This window comes from Alligator sinensis, unplaced genomic scaffold, assembly GCF_000455745.1.
Source record: "Alligator sinensis unplaced genomic scaffold, ASM45574v1 scaffold466_1, whole genome shotgun sequence".
Lineage (NCBI taxonomy): Eukaryota > Metazoa > Chordata > Crocodylia > Alligatoridae > Alligator > Alligator sinensis.
In genome coordinates, this window is record NW_005842406.1 from 468,458 (window position 1) to 488,537 (window position 20,080).

Genomic DNA, 20,080 nt, shown 5'->3' on the forward strand with positions numbered 1-20,080 from the left:
CGGCTGTGCTGGAGGTGGGCGGGGGGCTCCGCGGCTGCTGGGGGCTTCTGGGGGGCTTCGGGGGAGCGGGGGCACAGCGAGCTTTCACCCGCGCGTCTCTCGCTGCTTCCGAGCCTAACTGGGCTTTTTTCCCGGTCGGCGGGCCCTTTTAAACTGCGCGCATGCGCAGTGGGCCTGCCGTCGAGGAAGCTGCTCTTAGGGCTCTTAGGGCAATATATATACACAATTATATTCTAAAGTCAGACAGAAGGCAGGGCACAAGTTAGTCTCTAAGATGCCACCCTGCCCTGCCTCTTTATAATTATATTCTAATACACAGCTAAGATGTACAAACAGACAGGGATTAGAAGAATAGGGATATTGCAGCTTCTCTCACACTGATGCACCTTTTACACTGGACATTTTCCAATGTTTTAATTTAAACACTATACAATTCACTTTTGTATGTACATTTATATTTTCAAAGGCATTCTCCAAAATAAAAAACTTACAGTGTTTAATTTTAAATGAAACAGACCAACTGAATCTTCAATTTCACAGCAGTTTGGCCTACTACTTCTATATCTGCTCTTGGATAGTAACAGGCCAGTTGGAACAGACTAGTAAGCTAATACTACAAATCCATTTCATTAGTATTCAGAATAATTTCTTGAATAAGAGAACAGTTCCACTTCTTCTAAATGGTACCAATTCTTTTCTCTAAATGAATTAAACCAGAATTCCATTTAACTGAGACAGTTGTACTAGCCCTGTTCACTCAAATCCTTCCATTATTTTTAAAGTTTACCAATGCCCTTTAGTTATTTTTCCTTGTACAGGTCATGCTTCCAGGGACTGTCAGCTCAACAATTATGGATTCAAAATTATCTAGGGATTTACCTTAAAACTAGAACTCACTGACTTACACCCAAACCAGAACTTTGGAAAACTAATTTTTTTCCCTGTGCCCTTCCAACAGACAATACTTTGCCCCTCACAAACACCGAGTAAAGTATAAAACCATGAAAAGATTATTATAGGAAAAGAAATACAGGACTGATTTGGGAAAACAGCAATCACCAATGGTAGTGTTAGAGTGACGTAATAGCTATGATGGTCCAGGGCTTAAGCAAGGATTTTTTTAGGATGACATTTCAAATGAAATGTTTTCTTCAACAGGTCACCAAATTATTTTTAAACAAATACTAAGTAAACACAGAGTGCTTGGCACTGCAGTCCTTTGCCTTCATTATCCAACCACTCCCGAATGTTAACATCCACTGGATAGATCTCTTTGATACCTCGTTTCCCTACTTTTCTTTCTTACTGTACCCTCCTCAGTTTGTTCGTGATTACCAGAGCCAAGAGTCCCAGACCCATTTCCAGGCCCTAGGGAAGTGATTTTAGGTCCTGGGGTGCTATATAATCCTCTTAAGGATCCAATGGGGTATGATGCAGTATTAGCACCAGTACATGTCGAAACACCTACATATGGGAAGGGTCAGACTTCCTACCTCCCCACCACTGCTTTCACTGCCATTTGCCTACCCTTCCTGTCACTATGGTCAGGGGTACAAATTTAAGATGATTTCAAAATAATCAGATTATATTAATAGAAAATTATTATTTCTTAAATTATAATAAATTATACATGTATAAGTTTCCCATGTATAGAAGCTAATCATTGGGTAGTTGTTTTAAATTCCAAGTTACCTTGGATTTAAGTAAATATGGTATATTTCTGATGTTAAAAAAATGAACAAAACTGAAGGTATTTTCCAGAGGGGTGCCTGGAGTCTAAGAAGGTTGAGAACCACTAGCATCAAAGGAAGCCATAGCTTTCTTCTCAAGTTCAGATTTTTTCCTTTCAGCTTTCATGACATCCTCCTAGACTGATTTTTTTCCTGCGTCAAAAACTGACAGTTCTCCAAAGCAATCTGATGTTGAAGAGTTGATGGAAAACTTGTATAGGAACTAACATTACCATCAAATACATTTTAGTGAAAACAGCACTTATAGACTCACTTTTCAAGTTTACTCAAATCTTCAGCTTCAATCCATTATTAAGCTACTACATCAATCCATTAAGTTACCTGGGAAAGGAACTATTTTTAATTTTGTGTATGGTGCCTAGCACAACAGAGCCACAGCACCTCATTTTAGTCTCCAAGCACTACCACAGCACAAATTATTGAGATATTTAATTTTAAATCAAAAATGTGTTTTCAGCACTTAGAATGAGTATTAATCCTTTCCATCTTGATTCTGAATCTGACAAGAACTTACTTGATTACTTCATTGCATTTAATTACTTGTTTTCAACAATCACTATGGAACGTGCAATGTAAAAAAACCTGATGCTATAAATACTGAAAAATAAAGGAGCTGCTCATATGAGATGCCCTGTCAATCTTCTGAAGGTTCCAAATCTAGCTGGCAAATCCCATGATTTCACCAGGAGTCATCTCTCTCTAAATCATTAATGATTTCATCTTCTCTCTCCCCATCCCAGTTTTCAGATGGCAAATTACAGCACTACTGGGTAAAACAAGAACTCTGATGATCCATCATAGTCTTTTTAATATTATTTCCATTGCTACCCCAAAGTTAAATCTTACTGTTTCTGATGCATTATACACTCATTTGCCTACTTCCAGGTGATAGTATTCAAAGCCTGAAAGTCTTGATGCAACCTACTAAATGTAAATTAGAAAAAAAAAACCCCATCCCTTTTCTTTGCAACCTTGTAGGAGAGCCACTCTGGCAGCCATATGATGAAGGAATGAACTTCCCAACACAATGTTATTTCATTTCGCTTTAGAAGTCTTTTCTATTACTATCCTTAGAGGATAATTTGCAGTAGTACTTGTAATGAGAGGCCTGTTTATATTCTACTGCAACTTACTGCTAATGGTAAGAAAACTTATATTTTACTTGAGGTAACTGAGTTTAGACATGGCAAGTAAGGGATTACTAATGGATCTTCAGAGAGGCAAACCAAACTGAGTTCAAAAGGTGTGAGAGTCAGAAATAAAGGAAGAAACACATCATCTATGGATAGTGGTCACCTACACAAAACACTGAAAGTCACCCAGTTGAGGTCAATGTTGACATGAGAATGGCTCAAAAGAGCTGAAGGAGGCTAGATTTCAGGTAAAATAAAGCAATAATAGCACAACAGTTCAAAAAAAACTAGTCATGTTATGAATGCTTCTAAGAAAATGGCATTACCACAGAAGTAGACTAGTTAAGTTAAAATTTGTTTTTATAAAAGCTAAACCTATCAAAGCACAGTAAGACCTAAGTAGCGATTAACAGTAAAATGAAACGTACACACTGAATCAAATGGTGAACAAATGCACAGTGGAGAAGCTAACCCTGCTTTTGCCAGCTCAACCCTTTGAGGAAGAATTTCAGACTTAACAGGGGTTCTGAAGTTCTTACTTTCCTCCTTAAATTGTGGAAAACCTTGAAAACAGTTCTACCCCTTAGTCAACAAAAGAATCACCTTAAAGTCACAAAGCACAGCTGCTGACTCTAGAAACAGAAGTTTTACTGCTTTTATCATCTCTGCAGAACCACTGACACCATAGACAAATGAATTAAACTATGAAGTTACTTATTTTTTTCTTTTTCAGTGACAGACAAATTCTGTCTCCACAGAGATCCCGGTGAAGGAGATTATGGCAAGTTTAACATCATACAATACATAAAAGGCAAACACCCTGAAGATGGAAATTTTACCAACTCAGAGAGCAGCATTTTCTGCCAATACTTCTGTAACAATCCATGTTTGTAGTTCTCTCAAAACAGCAGTTCTCCTACTCACCTCTTCTCAAAGTAAAGAGGTGGTGTGAAACAGTAAGGGTTTGATTCTCTCAGATCATTTGCTATAACCACATAAATATTATCTGCAAACCTATTATAACAATATTCCACTTCCCACTCATCAAGGAAGCAAAATGATTATTTCTAGAAAGGGGCTGAGCCACTAGCAGATGGAAGGTGTCAGGAAATTAAGATTGTTCTGTTTCTAAATCTTGACACCAACAGAAGGATGACATTTTCTCCTATCACCCTCTACTCCTATTTTCTGTTGCAATTCCTTCTCACAGGTTTATTTGTTTCTGCAGAAGTATCTTCTGAGTTAATCCTTCAAATCCCCTCATTATCATAAAAAGGTGGGTTCATTTAGAAAGGACTTTTTTGTGCATATTTCTATTTTTCCTAGTCAGAATTATTTCTACCTAACTGCAGCATGAAGCCAACTCTCTTTCCAATGTTGCTAAGCACACTCTTCAACTCTGATCAATATTGCCACACTCTTTTCAACTCAGCTCTGAACACTGTTCTGTTCAGAACCAGCTAGACTATTCCCCCCCACGTGCCCAAACAGGTTTGTAGAGCTAATGATTCTGCTTTAAACTGAACATTTTTATAGAAATGCCAACTCATGCGGCTTGAGAAACACAGGGCAAAGTTTGGCCCCAACAATATAACAGTAGTTTTTATCCAGTTGCTTGCACATTATTTTATGGCAACTGGTTTGGCGAAGTTCTTACAATGAATATTACACACCCTTTGTTAACAAAGTCTGCAGCCCATTGATGCTTCCAGTCTGTTTATACAACTGAAGAGACTTCCACTTCCCCTTTTGGAAGACTATATTTTATGAGCCAATATGCATTTGAAATTGTTTTCTGATAACAGTTTTTGCTCTCTTATTCTTGTGTCCCCGCTCTACTAGATTACTTTTTTCCTTTAATGTACCGTCACTAATTTTTCAAACTATTACACAGTCCCAGAATCATAGAAAGATAGGGTTGAAAGGGACCTCAGGAGGTCATCTAGTCCAACCCCTGCTCAAAGCAGGATCACCCCCAAGTAGATCATCCCACCCACGGCTTTGTCCAGCCAGGTCTTAAAAACCTCCAAGGATGGAGATTCCATCAACTCACTGGATAACCTGTTCCAGTGCCTTACCGTCCTCCTAGTGAGAAAGTTTTTCACAATATCTAAACCTAAACTTCTGCTGCTGCAACTTGAGAGCACTGCTCCTTGTTATGTTATCTGCCACCATGGAGAAACAGTTCATCCTCTTTGGAACCACCCTTTAACTAGTTGAAGGCTGTTATTAAATCCCCCCCACGCAGCCTTGTCTTCTCCAGATTCAATAATCCCAGTTCCCTCAGCCTCTCCTCATAAATCGTGTTCCCCAGCCCCCTAACCATTTTCACTGCCCTCCACTGGACTCTCTCTAATTTGTCCACATCCTTTCTGTAGTTGGGGAGGTGGGGGGCAAAAGCAGACAGTCTTCTCTTCCCCAGGCTAAATAACCCTAGTTCTTTCAGCCTTTCCTCCAAATCCTCTAATCATTTTTGTTGCCCTGTGCTTGACTCTTTCTAAACTGTTCACATTTTTCTTAAAGAAAAACACACACGGTACTCCAGGTGAGACCTCACCAGTGCTGAATATAGTGGAAGAATCGCTTCCCTTGATTTGCAAGCGACACTCCTGTTAATACAACCCAGAATGCTGCTGGCCTTTTTTACAGCAAAAGCAGCTGTTGGCTTATAGCCAGCTTATGATACATCATAACCCCCCCCAGGTCCTTCTCTGCAGTACTGCAGCCTAGCCAGTCTGTATTTGTGCATACATGCAGTTATTCTGCCCAAAGTGCAGGACTTTGCATTTGTTATCACTGAATTTTATCTGGTTGACTGTGGACCATTTCTCCAGTTGATCAGGTCATTCTGGATATTAGCCCTGCCCTCCAGAGAATCTGCAATTCCACCCAATTTGGTGTCATTCGCATATTTTCTAAGTGTGCAGTCAATCCCATCATCCAAATAGTTAATGAAGATGTTGAATAATACCAGACTCAGAAAAGACCCCTGCAGAAGCCCACTTGATACTTCCTGCTAGCCAGACATTGAGCCATTGAGGACTACTCGCCAAGTATGATGATCTAACCCGTTTTGTATCCACCTTACAATACTTCCATCTAGTCTGCATTTCCTTAGCCTGCTAATGACAATGTAGTGGGAGACAGTGTCAAAAACCTTATTAAAGCAGGGTGGATAATAACCAACAATTAAAAAATAAATAAATAAAAAAATCAAAAAAAAAAATCAGATTTTATAATTTAAATCAGATTTGTTTTATTTAGTCGGGTTTTTAAAAACGTTTTTGTAAAGATGCTTTTTTTTTTTTTTTTAAATAAACCTATATAGTTTTAATTTAAGATGTGTTAAAACTCAAAGATATCATCACGGAATAGGGATTATTACTTCTAATCATATACTGTTTGAGACAATATATTCATGTAACCTTTTTAGAAACATTTTATAAATAGGGCACAACAAGCCATGGACTATATTAGGGGCCCAATTTTATGGGGTTCCCAGAGGCTCCTCTATAGATTAGTAAAGATTAAAGAAAATGACTCTACCCAATGGGATTCAGTGCTCAGCCTAGAAGATCCCATTAAGCATCTCTGTGATGCTTTGTTATAGTTCTCAAACTGCGGATTTCTCTCTCTCTCTCTCTCTCAAGAGAGAGAGAGCATCCTTGTTAAAAGCAGTATATGGAGATGGGTACATAGTCAGGTCTGTTATTTCTCATCAACCCCACTGTCTCTCTACAAATTACGCATACACAGAGCGAAGCCTCTCTCTAGAAGTGCAAAGTTTCAAGAAGTTAAACGAATAGAGGATTGTTGAAGGTGGAGTAGATTTGGGCAAGGAGGAGTCTGGAGATAAGTGTAAGGAGGAAGGGGCAGAAGAAACAAAAAGAGAAATATTTTGAGCAGAATTTCGTTGAAATTGCAAAATACTTCTGTAAGAACCACTGTGCAGCAGCTGCTCTGAAGAAAGCAAAAGGAACCAAACTAACTCTCACACAAGATGTATAATGGAACTCAGTAGTGGACTGTTTTGAGCGATACATTGAGAACTGACCTAATCTGATGACAATTTGTGAACAAAATTGTGACAAAAATAGATGGAACTGTCATAGCCAAAGTTTTCAACATTGGGCTAAAGAGTAATGTAGAACATATGCTGGCTATCCTGCAGCCTATTTCTGTAGCCCTGAACAAAGCTTCTATCAAACAAGAATGCACTTTTTGTAGAAAACAATGATTAAACTGAGGCTTCCTGACCAGTGATTTAAATCATATCCACCCTGTACTAAAGTCAAGGTATACCACGTCTACTGCTTTGGCCTCCTCATCCATAGACCCTGTCACCTGAACACAGAAGGAAATCAGAGCAGTCAGACATGACTTACTCTTGGTGAATCCATGCTGGCTGTTCCTGATCATGTCACTATTTGCAGTTACTAACATGGTCTTGACATGTCATTATTTGCAATGTTTCTCTTTAATAACTTTACCAGTCACCGTCAGTATTATAGCCCTGGTTTAGGTATACATTAAGTACCTACTTAATTGTAAGCATGCAAGTACTCCAACTGAAGCAAATGTCTCCACCTCCAGGTTAAATATTGGCAAGTGGGCTTAATAAAGTTAACAAATGGGCCTCAAAATGCTTCCCGGATTTCTTCACCATTCTTGCTATTTCAGATTCTGTTTCCTAGATATACTCTCTTGAGACTTTCTGGGCTCAACATCTCATTTTCTCTCCATGTTTCTATCCACAGTAAGGCCCAGTGTATTAGTTTGGTACGTGCCAGAGTGGGGGCAAAATACAGCCTGTGAGGATAAACTGGCAGACCAGATATAACTATCTGCCACTGCCAAGTGCCTGAGGAGGGAGGGCTACGCCACATGCCACTCTGGTCTGCCTCACCCAAGGCTGGGCTGGACCAGGCAGCATGCAGACTCCTATGCCCCTCCCCCCCTGCCCCGCATCCATCCTCCCTCCCACCGCCTGGCTTCCTGTTGGAACTGAATAGTCCTGGCACTGCGGCTACTGGAAGTCAAGCCTACTCAGGACTGGGCACCATGTAGTGCACTGGGGAACCATCCTGCCCAACTGCTACTATAAGAAGCTGCCACTGCAGTGCCATTGGGAGGTGAGCGTGCTGGCCACAGAGGGGCTAAGACCAGGGCAGCTGCCCCCAACTTTTCCAGTGCAACATGGCAGTAGCAGCTCATTGCAGCAGGTGGGTGGGATGGATACTCAACACACTGCATTGCACCCCATCCCATGCAGACCCAGCTGCCAGCGGCCGCCATGCCAGGACTGTGCAGCACCAACAGGAAGCTGAGCAGGGGAGAGGGATGTGGTGGGGCGTAGGAGTCTGTGTGCTGCACAGCCTGGCCTGGCCCTGGCTGTGGCAGAGCAGAGCAGAACAGCATGCAGCCCTCCCTCCTCAGGCTCGTGGCAGTGGCTGGCAGGCCAGATAGGATCAATTGGTATTCGTCCCCACACCCCCAACCCCAACAGCTGACCAAACCTTAAGTGGCCCTTCAGCCCAGAGAACTGCCCAACCTTGGTCTATACCAATGCTCACCAACTTCAAATTCTGAGATTATACTAAATATATACTCTTGTTACTCCTTCTAAATCTAATGCGCGTCCAGCATGTCACTGGATATTTCTAAATTGAAAAATAAAAATCTAGTTTCTCACGATCATCCACTGTTTGCCAGTTTTCTGCCAGTTTTCTGTTTGACAAATGTGTGGATCCACAACAATCTGGACTTTTCTAGCAAGACTTAAATTCATCCTATTATCCCCCTATTTCAGAGATATATTTATCCATTTTTTAACTATATGCGTGTGGAACAACAAGCAATATGCAGTGGTCCATCTGCTTTCAAATTAGAGATTGTACTTTGATTTACTGGGGCCTGGTTCATATTACAAAGTTTTGCCAATGCAGCTATGCTAGCTAGTAGTGAAAGAAGATAACAAGCCCTAGATGAGATACCATATTCTCTCGCATACAACATGATCCAAATAAGACATGCCTCTTTTTGAAATGCAGAATGAAGAGGAAAACACAAAAATCCCTTCCTTGAAAATACCGGTAAGTACCATATTTTCCTGGGAAAGTATAAGCAGCAGCAGATTGGGGGGGAGGAAGAGGAGTGGTAACAAAACATTGTGGCTGCTCTATTAACTCCACAGCTGCAGGACACCACAGGTGTTGTGAGCCGAGTCAAACTGCCTGACCCCTCGTGAGTTAAACTGGCTGGGCAGCCAACAGCACCTGCCAGGTCAGCTGAGAGCCCAATCATAGCCAGCAACATCTGGTGAGTCAACTGAGGGCCCTGGCTCTTCATTAGGAATACGGAGAAGTTACACTCCAGGTGCCCAGACAGAGGCTTCTGCTGAGTCAACCTCTGCCAAGGAAAGAGCAGAACAGGAAGCAATACCCCCCTCCCCTCTCCCCACCACACCAGAAGCTCCCATGGCATAGTCTGTTGTTACTGTATTTCCCTGCTTAAAACCACTCCTCTTTCTCTCTCTCCCCCCCCAAATCTTCTGCTGCTTATACCTTCTCAGGGAAAATATGGTACTTACCAGTATTTTCAAGGAAGGTTTTTTTGTGTTTTCCTCTTCATTCTTGCACCTGATTTTGAGGAAAATGGTGCGTGTAAATTATGCAAGAAAATATGGCAACTATGCTAGCAAAACTCTTGGGGAGAACAGAAATGCATTCATAGAAGAGGCCTTACATCAGCTTAGCTCGTCTCTGCTGCGGACACGATGTGCCTATACAAACAGAAAAATACCTTCTCTCAGCTTAAAACGTTCACTAGGGGCATTTGATACACTACAGAAGCAAAACTTCATAGTGCACACAAGCCATGAGTAGTAAGAAGCAGGATCTCTTCATTCCTACCTTGTTGCCTTCATTTTAAAAAGCTGGCATCTTCACTTCATTTTGCTTATGTCTTATTTAAAATCATTGTGGATCAGTCTTTATTCATTTTGCTTCTATTCTTCAGTTTATTTTCCTCCTGTAGTATCCTTAACTCCCCTCCCTTAGCTTAATGCTTCCTATTTTAACATTCTATGACATACAGATTAATTTCCTCTTATTTAACTAAACCAGGAATTCTCAAATATAGCCCACAGGCCAACATGGTCCTCTGGGCCATATCTATCTGGCCTGTGGGACTTGCAGCAGCACTGGGATTTCAGTACAGAACCCACTACCAAAATCCAAGGTCCAGAGATCCACGGGAGACATGTCAGTGATAGGGCAACTAGTGGCATAAATCCCTGGACTGCTTGACCAGTGAACATTGCATGCCCATGAGGAATCCTACTGGCCAGATTCCTGCTTTTTAATTATTTTTTCCCCAAACTAAACTATATAGTAGGGTCTTCAACTGCAAATATTCCAGGTGTGATGGTACTAAGATTACAGTGAACTGCCGCCTTTCAAAGAGCTTAAATGAGATTCCATAACAAACAGTTCTTGCTTTTATTTTGTGCACACAAATCTCATTGTGATCTCGCAAGTATGCTAAGTCTTGAGATATTTATCCAGCTATTTGCCCTCAAACTAATGACCTGGTAAAAGATGCATATAATTATTATACCCATCAACCCATGGTGACACAAATCTAAAGGAATTTAACTTTTGCCCTGTTTACTGTGTTATGTATTTAACTGAAGTGTTGTTTTTTTAAATTTCAGAAAACTAACTAACTTTGTTTCCTCTTGTTTTATTAGACCTTGTGGCCTCTGATCCATTTTTACTTATATCATGGCAGTCTTTAGTATTATTTTGTCTTTTCTCTTTCAAACCAAATTTAATCCTCTCTCAACTCTGTTGTCCACTACTTAATGACTCCTAGCTGTCATGAAAAGACACTGCATTGTTTTACTACCTTCCCACTCTGATTTGTTTGTTTCTATTAGCATAGGTCTTTCAACGTTCTGACTTCTGCAATGGTAACTGCTGTTTCACTTCTAGGTATTCTTGTGTCCAGATTTCAAATCCCAATCAGTATTTCCAGGACCACTTCAGTAGCCCTTTATAGCTTCCTTTGCTAATATTTGGAAAGGCTTTTTTTGTCAGTTTTACTATATACTATAGGGCTCCAGGCAGCAAAAGTGAAAGTTGACAAGTCTCTGAGGAGAAATGACTTTGCACCCACAGAAGCACCAGAACTACTTGTGTAACAAATGCCATCAGCATTGCTCAGCTTCCACACAGTTCATGTTTGGAAGGCTGTCTCCACAACTAATAAGGGAAACATGCTGCTTCTGCCAGTAAGGGAAGGCACTAACTCCCAGAACAACCCGTGCCCAATCACTGAGGAGTCTCCCTTTTACAGATCAGTATGATATCATTCAAATTGGGGCAGTTTTTGACAAAGCTCTCTGCCCACTGTAGTGTGACCACTTGGCGTTTTTGGATAAGGGAATATCTGTCCCTCTCAGGGCTTAATTTTATGCTTAAATTAAACTACTACTAGGCTGAAAACAATGCCTAGAGCACTGATCAGTATTTTCTTATTGCTTTCTTGTACAAATCAAAAGGTGAGTGTTCATTTAATGCCTCACATATTATAAACGATCTGGGATAGGGATGGTCTTCTGCTTTGTCTTTTTGCAATGGGATCCTAATTCATAACTAATGACTGAAGTGTGGGTACGAGGTTCGCCCCACAGGAAGTGTACAGCTATTCAAGTCAATGTGGGAAGAGAGAACTCTTTAGCAGAAATGCTGTCATTTTCTTGTGGAAGACCCAGTGCTCTTCTGCAAGAAGCCCCCTTGAATGTTTGTATGCTCTTTTTTTGCCTGGAGAAAGGCTTTTATCTTGACACATATGTAATGCCTGTCTATAAACATTACTTGCAGGCAAAGCTTTTCTAGCATTGAGGCTTTTTGTTAAGCATATCAGCAAAAGCTCTATTTTGTTAATATGTAAGCTCTGCCAAAAAAAGCTCCGACATGCTGTAATGGCAATAGTTTGAACCAAAAACCTGATCTAAGTGGGGCAAAACATACCTACTGGGATACGACAAATAATGGAGTTTTTAAAGCAGCAATTCTATCTGACAAACTCTTAAAATATCATTATAGTCAGGTCTAATGCAAGCCTATGACTTTCGTCAGGAGTAAAACACAAATACTTACTGTTCCAACACCAAAATCCCTTTAGAGAAAAAGACAGCTGCTAAGAGCCATCATAATTTAGCCTAAAGACAGAAAGCTATAGGTAGCTCTCTTCTTCAGATCTGACCTACCCTTGGAAAAACAAATATATGACCACAGAAAAATAGGGGGCTAAAAGAAAAAAACTGTTGAATTTGGTAGCAACAGCCATGAGTGCAGCTTCTGGACATGGATGCTACCATTTCTTTGGTGAACACCCTAGGTCAGAAGTTTTCAACTTTTTTCAACCATTGTACACCCAGGTGGACAGACACGGAGCAGTGTACCCCCCAGCCGCCAAGGGGGGCATAGGGGGGAGTGTTGGCACGTGGCCAGACACCGAGTGGAGGGGGCAGGGGGTCATGGCACACAGTCAGATGCAGAGTAGCAGCAGCCACCAGTTTAAGTTTCCCCCACCTCCCGTGTCTGGATGGGCGGGCAGCAGCAGCATGGGATGGCGTGTAGCAGTGCTCCATCCCTGCCCGCCCGCGCGTACCCCCGGTTGACAACCTCTGCCCTAGGTTACAAAGTCTATAAAATAGAAAACATTTAGATAAAAGTAGCAGGCAGCTTCTTAAAGACATAAGAGAAAAAGCCCTAAAAAAAATTCCTACTTTATGAAATAGCTATGAAAGGAAGTCATCAGGGAATATGGCAGGTTGGCACTATTAGGCAGGCAGTTTGCATACCTAAAAAGTGAATTTCCATACTTTAAAGTGTCTGGATTTCTTTCATGTTTAACCTCAGCACTAATATTTCCTTCCCTTTTCCTTGTTCTAATAATTATCACTGCTAAACAATGTTAGAAGTTTTCCCATTAAACCTACTGATATATTATCAGAACACTAATTACATTTTATGACAGACCCATAAAGAGTGTGGGGGAAAAAATTAGGTATCCATGAAAACAAAGAAATTTTGAATAGTGGAGCAAAATAAAAAAAAGGAATCTTGTATTTCACTCTGGTAGCTCTTATTATGTCACCTCTTCATGAGGTCTCATTGCAAGTATTCTATCCTAGTTCTTAAATCTAAGGTCTGAAGGAACAGGGCCTACACACCTGTAGTTCCAATATCTTCAGAAAAGGCAGGTAAGGAAGAAAAGAGAAGAGACTGAGTGCACAGTATCTCAAGGGGACATTCCTCCTCCTCATCCCACACAAATTTTTAAACACTAATGAGGCAACTGCCATTCTGAATGGTGCAGTGCAAGAGTGGTCATCAAATGCATTTTCTACCTTCCAAGGAAGAAAAGGAAAGCTATCATATCAAATGTTAATACTCTCAAGAACTCCCAAGTCAACCTTTTTCAAACTCAAACAGGTTTAAAAGCCAACAAGTCTACAAAATCCACTGGGTTAAAAGTGATACCCATTAAGACTAAGCAAAACAAGAAAAGGCTTGGCAACTGGGCTCTTCCCACTGACATATCTTGGGAGACTGACAAATTAACAAGTTTTTGATATCTCTCGCTCCTCTTTATGAGGTTCTCATGAGCTACCGCTAATAAGAAAGTAGAGATAGCAAAGGTTTAGCAGCAACAAAAACAAAACAAAAAAACAAACCCCCCCCCCCCTTTCACTGAATTCCACACTTATTCTCCAGGTCCCCTGCAATTTTTCACTGGTCCATCTCTGTTTCCCAGCTCTCTCTCAAGCTACCTACAAATTACAGTGTAAACTTATCTTACTATTCTAAAAGTGCTAGTTTTTAAAAATCAAAGTCTCATCACCTGACATTTGACCCTGGATGCTAGATCTTAACTAGATGTAATGCAAAGAAGTAATTTTAACCTCTTTCATTTTAGATCTTTCAGATATCAAAAGTTAGACTTTCTAAACATACCATTTTGACAAATCAGGAATCCTTCCCCTCCCCAAACAAAATCTATATTTTGTTTAATAAAACCTCTAGAAGACAGGTGAATTCTGAGGATCATGTTCTTTTCTATGAAGATTCTTGTGAGTGATGTGGGAGAAATTTATCAAAAATTAAGTTGCAGTCTTACAGGGAGGGAAACAGTACAACAGCATAATTCTACAGAGCCGCTGCCATATTATTCCTCCAAACAACTTTTAGATTAAGAAAGGCTTTACTGCAAGAGCAAAGTCTGGGATCAAAAATGATATTTTTTTCTAACTTCTGCCTTTAGAAACAAGGGGGCTTAAGGGAGAAATTCTGATCCATTTGTTGGTACCCTGGACTTTTAATTGGGTCACTAGATCTCAACAGCCTTTTCCCTTCTGCCAACTGTATCAAAAGCATTAGGGGTGTACCAGCAGCTCCCACCGCTGCGTTGCTTGTCTGGAAGCTGTTCCCACTGCTCATCCAGCAGGGTGAAGGGAAGGATCATGTCCATGGATCTGTGCCGGGCCAGGGCTGTGCCAGGGGTGGGTAGCCATGGCACCAAGGGGGCTACAACGAATTTTAGGGTGGCTACAGCCCACCCCCATAGCCCCACTCCCAGGGCTACTGCTGCCCACCCCAAGCACAGCCCCAGCCCTGCCCCAATCCAGAAGCACCCTGCCCCAACATGCCCTCCTGGATAAGCAGCGTGCAGCAGCGGGAACGGCCTCCCCCCTTCCTGTGCCCCACCCGACAAGCTGCGGCTCCGTCCTATGCCTAACCTGCCCCGGCTGGGCAACACTTGCCCCAGGCCATTCCCACCCTGCCTCTCACTTCGAGGGACCTTGATCTGCCCCCTCACATCCCTTCTATTCCCCTCTCCCCTTCCACCACAACAGGAAGCTTCTCCTGCTGCTCATCCGGGAGGGTTGGGGGGGCTTCCTGTACCAGCTGGACACTGCTCTTCAAGCTGCCGGGCTGTGCTCCTTGCTGCCTATGTGTTGTGCTATGGCTGCGCATTCACAGGTCATTTATCGGCCAAATTAAAAAGCCCTATCAGGCCAATTTCCGATGCAGATGATTTTCTTTATATCAGCGCCAAGCCAATATCAGATCGATGTATGGGTGCACCTCTAAAAAAACATGCAATCATCCACTGCTGTTTGAACCATAAAAGAAAAGCAAAATATATATTTTTTTCTGAATCTGCATCCAAACTATCACTGATTGCAATTGGTTTATAGGAAAACCTCTTCCTTTAAAAAAAAATTGAAGAATTAAATGGCTTTAACATTATGGTCACAGACTGAAAGTCTAAACCAATATAGACAACTTAAAGAAAAATACCTTTTCCAATTCTCTCGGTATTCGCATACACGTATATACTCTCTCTCTCCGTTCTGTGTACTTTGCTTCATTATGTTCAAGGAAGTAACCTCTTGTTAGCTCACCACTGATGAACCTCAGCAACGATAGATCTGCATAGAGAAAAAAAGATGCAAACAAGTAAAATCTATACTGAACGCATATCAAACATGAGCTCCAAATAAGAAACCTAACTATGCTTTCACTTTTTTATTACAAAAAGGTCTTCCTGTAGAAAATAAAGCTACCTATAACCTCCAAACTGGGCCACTAGAACCATACTGACAAAACATTCTCAGCAGCAATGCAGCTTCTATTAGCAGAACTGGACATTTGCTACTGTACCTTATTCACCACCACTCTATTAAGTGAAATAAGTTACACCAGCACAGCTTACATTGTCAAAGATCTTGTCTCTTCACATTCCTAACACAGCTACGCTGAATAAAGTTTGTAAATTGGACTCAGCCTTATTATAAGAAAATTCTAAAATATATTTAGTTTTGAAACATCCTGCTTAAGGGGTTCTTCTTTCAACTCCAGCTAGCTAGTGCATCCTTGGGCTGCAAGCTTGAACCCAGGTGCTGCTTTCATTCAAGGTAACTCATCAATCCTGTGCTGTGGACATAGGCTAAGCTACCTAAGTGTTGGTAGTCCTTCAATACTTTCACATAATTCCCCCATACTGCCCAAACAAACACACAAGTTCTCCAGTAAATCACTGGGAAATAATTAGAGCAACTCAGCTCAGGTAATAGTCATTCAAAACAATTTTGCAATGTGACTACTCCTGGGGAGAGAATCAAATATCTGGATTTATCAATTTGTGGAGCAATCACCACCAGTATTAAAAAAAGCCAAAAAAACCACAAACCCTTCATAAAATATTCATAATTTCTCCAAGGAAAAGGAACAGTTTCTTCAGTAAGTAACAGCAACCCAGTTGGTTAATTTTTTACGTGTCAGTCCATTTAGACAAAATTTTCCTTTCTACATGGACTTAAAGAGTTTTTAATCTTCACAGACAGATGCGTATGTTTGTTAATCTACATTAAAAGATTCCACATAAATGTGTGTCACAACCCGCCCCCCCAAAAAAAAAAAACCAACTAGGCAACTTGGGCTATTTTAAGCAACAGATTTCTGAATTGGCTTATACATGCTAATAGTTTTTGTAATAAAAATACACATCGCTATCATACTGTCATTTTTTAACATTTATAACTAGCTATTTCCCCCATAATTTGTAAATGTAAACATTTTATCTTGTAAATTAAACTTTGGTCAAATCTTAGATTATTTCTTTTAAATAATTCCCAGAGGAATTTAATTTAGCGTTTATTATGTTTTAAAAATACTAACTTTCAAAAGGACTAACTAGGTTAGGAAATGGATGATGATCTGATACTTGTCCCTACTACATGCATAATTCAACTCCAACTCAGTGATGGCCATTCAGGCTGCTAAAAAAGAAAAAAAAAGGCTTGTGATCTAAGCATGCTGCCTACCATTATACTCAATAAATCCCACCCCATCCTCAGTGGTAGTTCCAACAAAGTAACTGAAGATACCACTATGACAGCCACTATGCACAGAAAGGTTAACAAACTGACTGAGCAACTTTCATCACTAAATATGATCTCCACGAAGTGGGGTTGGCAGTACTTATGAGGTGTCGCAATGTTATTTGTTTTGATGATGCTCAGTTTAACCTCTTTCATAGGTAATAATCCCACGGCTCCCAAACTTAGCAAAATAAGCTTCAGAAAAATTGACCAGTTGCAGTCCTATTGTCTCCCCACTACTATACCATGGATTACTAATGGTCTGAACATCTCAATTTGCTAGTCTTCCTCCCCCTTGTTTCATTTTAAAAAGTGTTAGTGTAAATCTTGACAATACTTTTACTATTCTTTGATAAGCAATGAAAGTTTAAAATATTAATATTTATAGTCTTACCACAGGCATCAAAGTTAGTACCCACTGAAAGGGGCAGTTCACAATATAGAACTGCAAGCTTCATATTCTTGAAAGTTTTTGCCATACCATTATACATTATTTTTAAAAGGCCGAGACTAAAGAACTGAAAGGTATACTTATACCCTCACCTGGCCAGTCCTTCATGCCCCATGCTTTGGGAAACACTACTTTAACCAATCCCCTTGGTAAACAGGGATATGATTTCCTACCAAATAGGAAAATACAGGTTAAATATAAAAAACGTGACTCATAGCCACTAAAATGTTCAAAACAAAGAAGTTCATTTGTTTGGACAGGGTTACATCAGCAACCCAAAAAGGAGGGTTTCTTGAAGAGGACTTTCTGAAACTTTCCCCTCCTCAATCCCACGAATCTGAAAAATAGCTGTAGAAGCACAGATCTGGTACCATACCACCAAACTTCCTAATTCCAAGGCCTTGTTCAAGCTCTCAAACAGTAGAAAAGTATCTTTCCCAAAGGCAAAGCATCTCAGGTTCCCTTCTTTTGCATTCTATCTAGTGGTCTAATAGTAACATTACTACCCTACCTTCATTCTGACCCCCCGCAAAGTAAAAATCAGCCTGAGAAAGTGACTGGGAAGCTTGTGGCAGTAGAAAGATGGAAAGAATAAAATCACAGTGGATGCATCTTAAGAAGTTTGTTGCACTTGGCACAGAAAATGCAACCTCCCCCAGAAGCAAGACATTTTGAACAATTTATTGGAACAACAAAACCAATTTATACAGAGTACACTTAACAGTCAAGTACCTGCACGTTAAAAACCACTAAACAGAAAAGGGAAAAAAACATGTTAAGAGTGTAAAAAACAACTCATCACCACTGCACTCAACAGAACAATTTATGCATAATTCCAGTGGCAAACTGCTCATCTCCCTGAACCCAAATATATCCCCCCTTCCCCCAAACACCCTTCTTTCATCATGAATCAAGGAATCAATTCAAACTTAAAAAGCAGAAAAAGAGTATTTCATTTTCTGACTTCTCCAAAGCATCCGTGTCCAAACTGTCTTGCTTACATTATAAAGGAAAATATATATTCATTTAGTGACTTATTCTGTACTCAGCGCACTGTAAGAAGCAACTCTAAAAGTCCTCTTAGCTGTTAAACTTTCAGCTAAGTGAATGTTGACAACTTAGGTTTTTTAGTCTTTGTTCTTTACAAAAAAGAAAGAATATGAACCTGTTGGTTCTTACCCTTTTCAATTCATATGTTATCAAAATTAATGTTAAGAAAATGAAGTTTATCTTACAGAATAATGTATCCAGTATGGAAACTACATTAATTATTTATTCAATTATTATTCAACTTTGAGGACAGAAATGTGCATCTTAAAATACTTTGCTTTCCTTTCACTGTAAGTCAATTCATAATATTGTTATCAAGGTAATTCATTAGCATCATAGGATTTAAATCTTAATGCAGTTTCATCAATATCACAAAGTACAATCAATGGCGCTGTAAATCTTATGATATAATGCATTTATCTGGAATGCAGGAGAATCGGAGGCTGACATCTAGTTAATGGAGGGAGACCACAGGTAGATTATGATACACAGTTATATTTCTGGGAGCTTAATACATGTTTTTCTCCTGGTCAAGAAAATAAGATGATTTTCTACTTCTGGTAAGTTTGTTGCTTGGTATCAGAAGCTTTCTAGTCAAAGTGTTTCCTTCCTTGCAAGGAAAGAAAAATAGATTGAAAAAAGGAAGTTAAACTGTTCATAACACAAGACAGAGGAAACCAAAAACCCAGCTTGATCTGAATTGCCATGCGATTAACTTGGAAAATAGTTACTAGGTGGAAAGATTTCATTAGCTTATGTGAAAGCTACAATCTAATTCCCCAACACTGCTTTATAACATCCACCAACCACAGGCAACCTTTATAAAAAAAAGTGATTCTCACCCAGGTTGCCCTGGCACCCTACAGTGCTTTAAGATCCTTTTAAGGGCGCGTGGGGTGCTGCACAATATTATCACTGTTAGTTGTGTGAATACCGTGATTTACAAGATAAACCCAGGGATTTCAAACAGGAATTCATAAAGTCAAAAACATTTTGACCCGCTGCAACAAAAGGTCGGCTCTGTGATTTTTCTACCACGAGAAACAAGCAAGAGCTAAGAGCTAACATTTTCTCAAGCCTAAAAGCTTGAGACCCACAGTCCTGAGACAGTGACGCTCAAGCAGGGGGCAGGCGACACCCTGGGGTGCCCAGAGATCCTTTCAAGGGAGTCGCAGGGTGCCAAGCAGCGTTACTACTGTGCCAACCCTGCTCACAAGACAGACCTGGAGGTTTTGGCCAGGACTCCAGAAAGTTAAGACCGCTGTGTCTTGCTGTAGCCTCTTGGAGCAGGAGAACGGCTGTTACTTTGCTACAGTCAAAAAACAAGAGAGCACTGAGAGCAGCCCTGTACCTAGACTGTCTCCTCTTGAAGATTTCCAGGGCAGGTGATTGCACCACCTCTGGAGGGAGCTTATTCCACAGCCTGGGCACCCTGACTATGAAGTTTTTCCTAGTGTTACACTTGAAACAGTCTTCCAGGAGTTTGTGGCCATTACTCCTGGTTTTCCCCACGGGCGCCCTGGTGAACAGTTGCTCACTGAGCCCTGGACAGTCACCTCGCTGGGGTCAACTCAGCCAACTTTTGTGCCTAGTGCAAGGGGCTGGACACGATGATCTTGCAGCCCCTGTCATCTATGCATCCTGCTGGCCCCGTAATCAAAACATTACCATTTTCAGACCCCCTTTCTGCCCCCGGCCAGGGCTGCCACCCATGCCCGTGTCTGGCCCTGGTTGAGAG

General features: G+C 40.7%; 1 protein-coding gene across 3 annotated transcripts in view; it reads right to left on the reverse strand.

The window, feature by feature from the left end:
• Nucleotides 1–15,393, reverse strand: part of TAPT1 (transmembrane anterior posterior transformation 1) — an 89,356-nt gene extending 73,963 nt beyond the window's left edge. For all 3 annotated transcript variants that reach the window (XM_025211430.1, XM_025211427.1, XM_025211426.1), the window contains exon 1: nucleotides 15,259–15,393. In XM_025211430.1, the coding sequence (XP_025067215.1) occupies nucleotides 15,259–15,329 (71 nt within the window). In that variant the 5' untranslated portion in view covers nucleotides 15,330–15,393. The remainder of the gene's footprint in view (nucleotides 1–15,258) is intronic.
• Nucleotides 15,394–20,080: the final 4,687 nt, after the last annotated feature.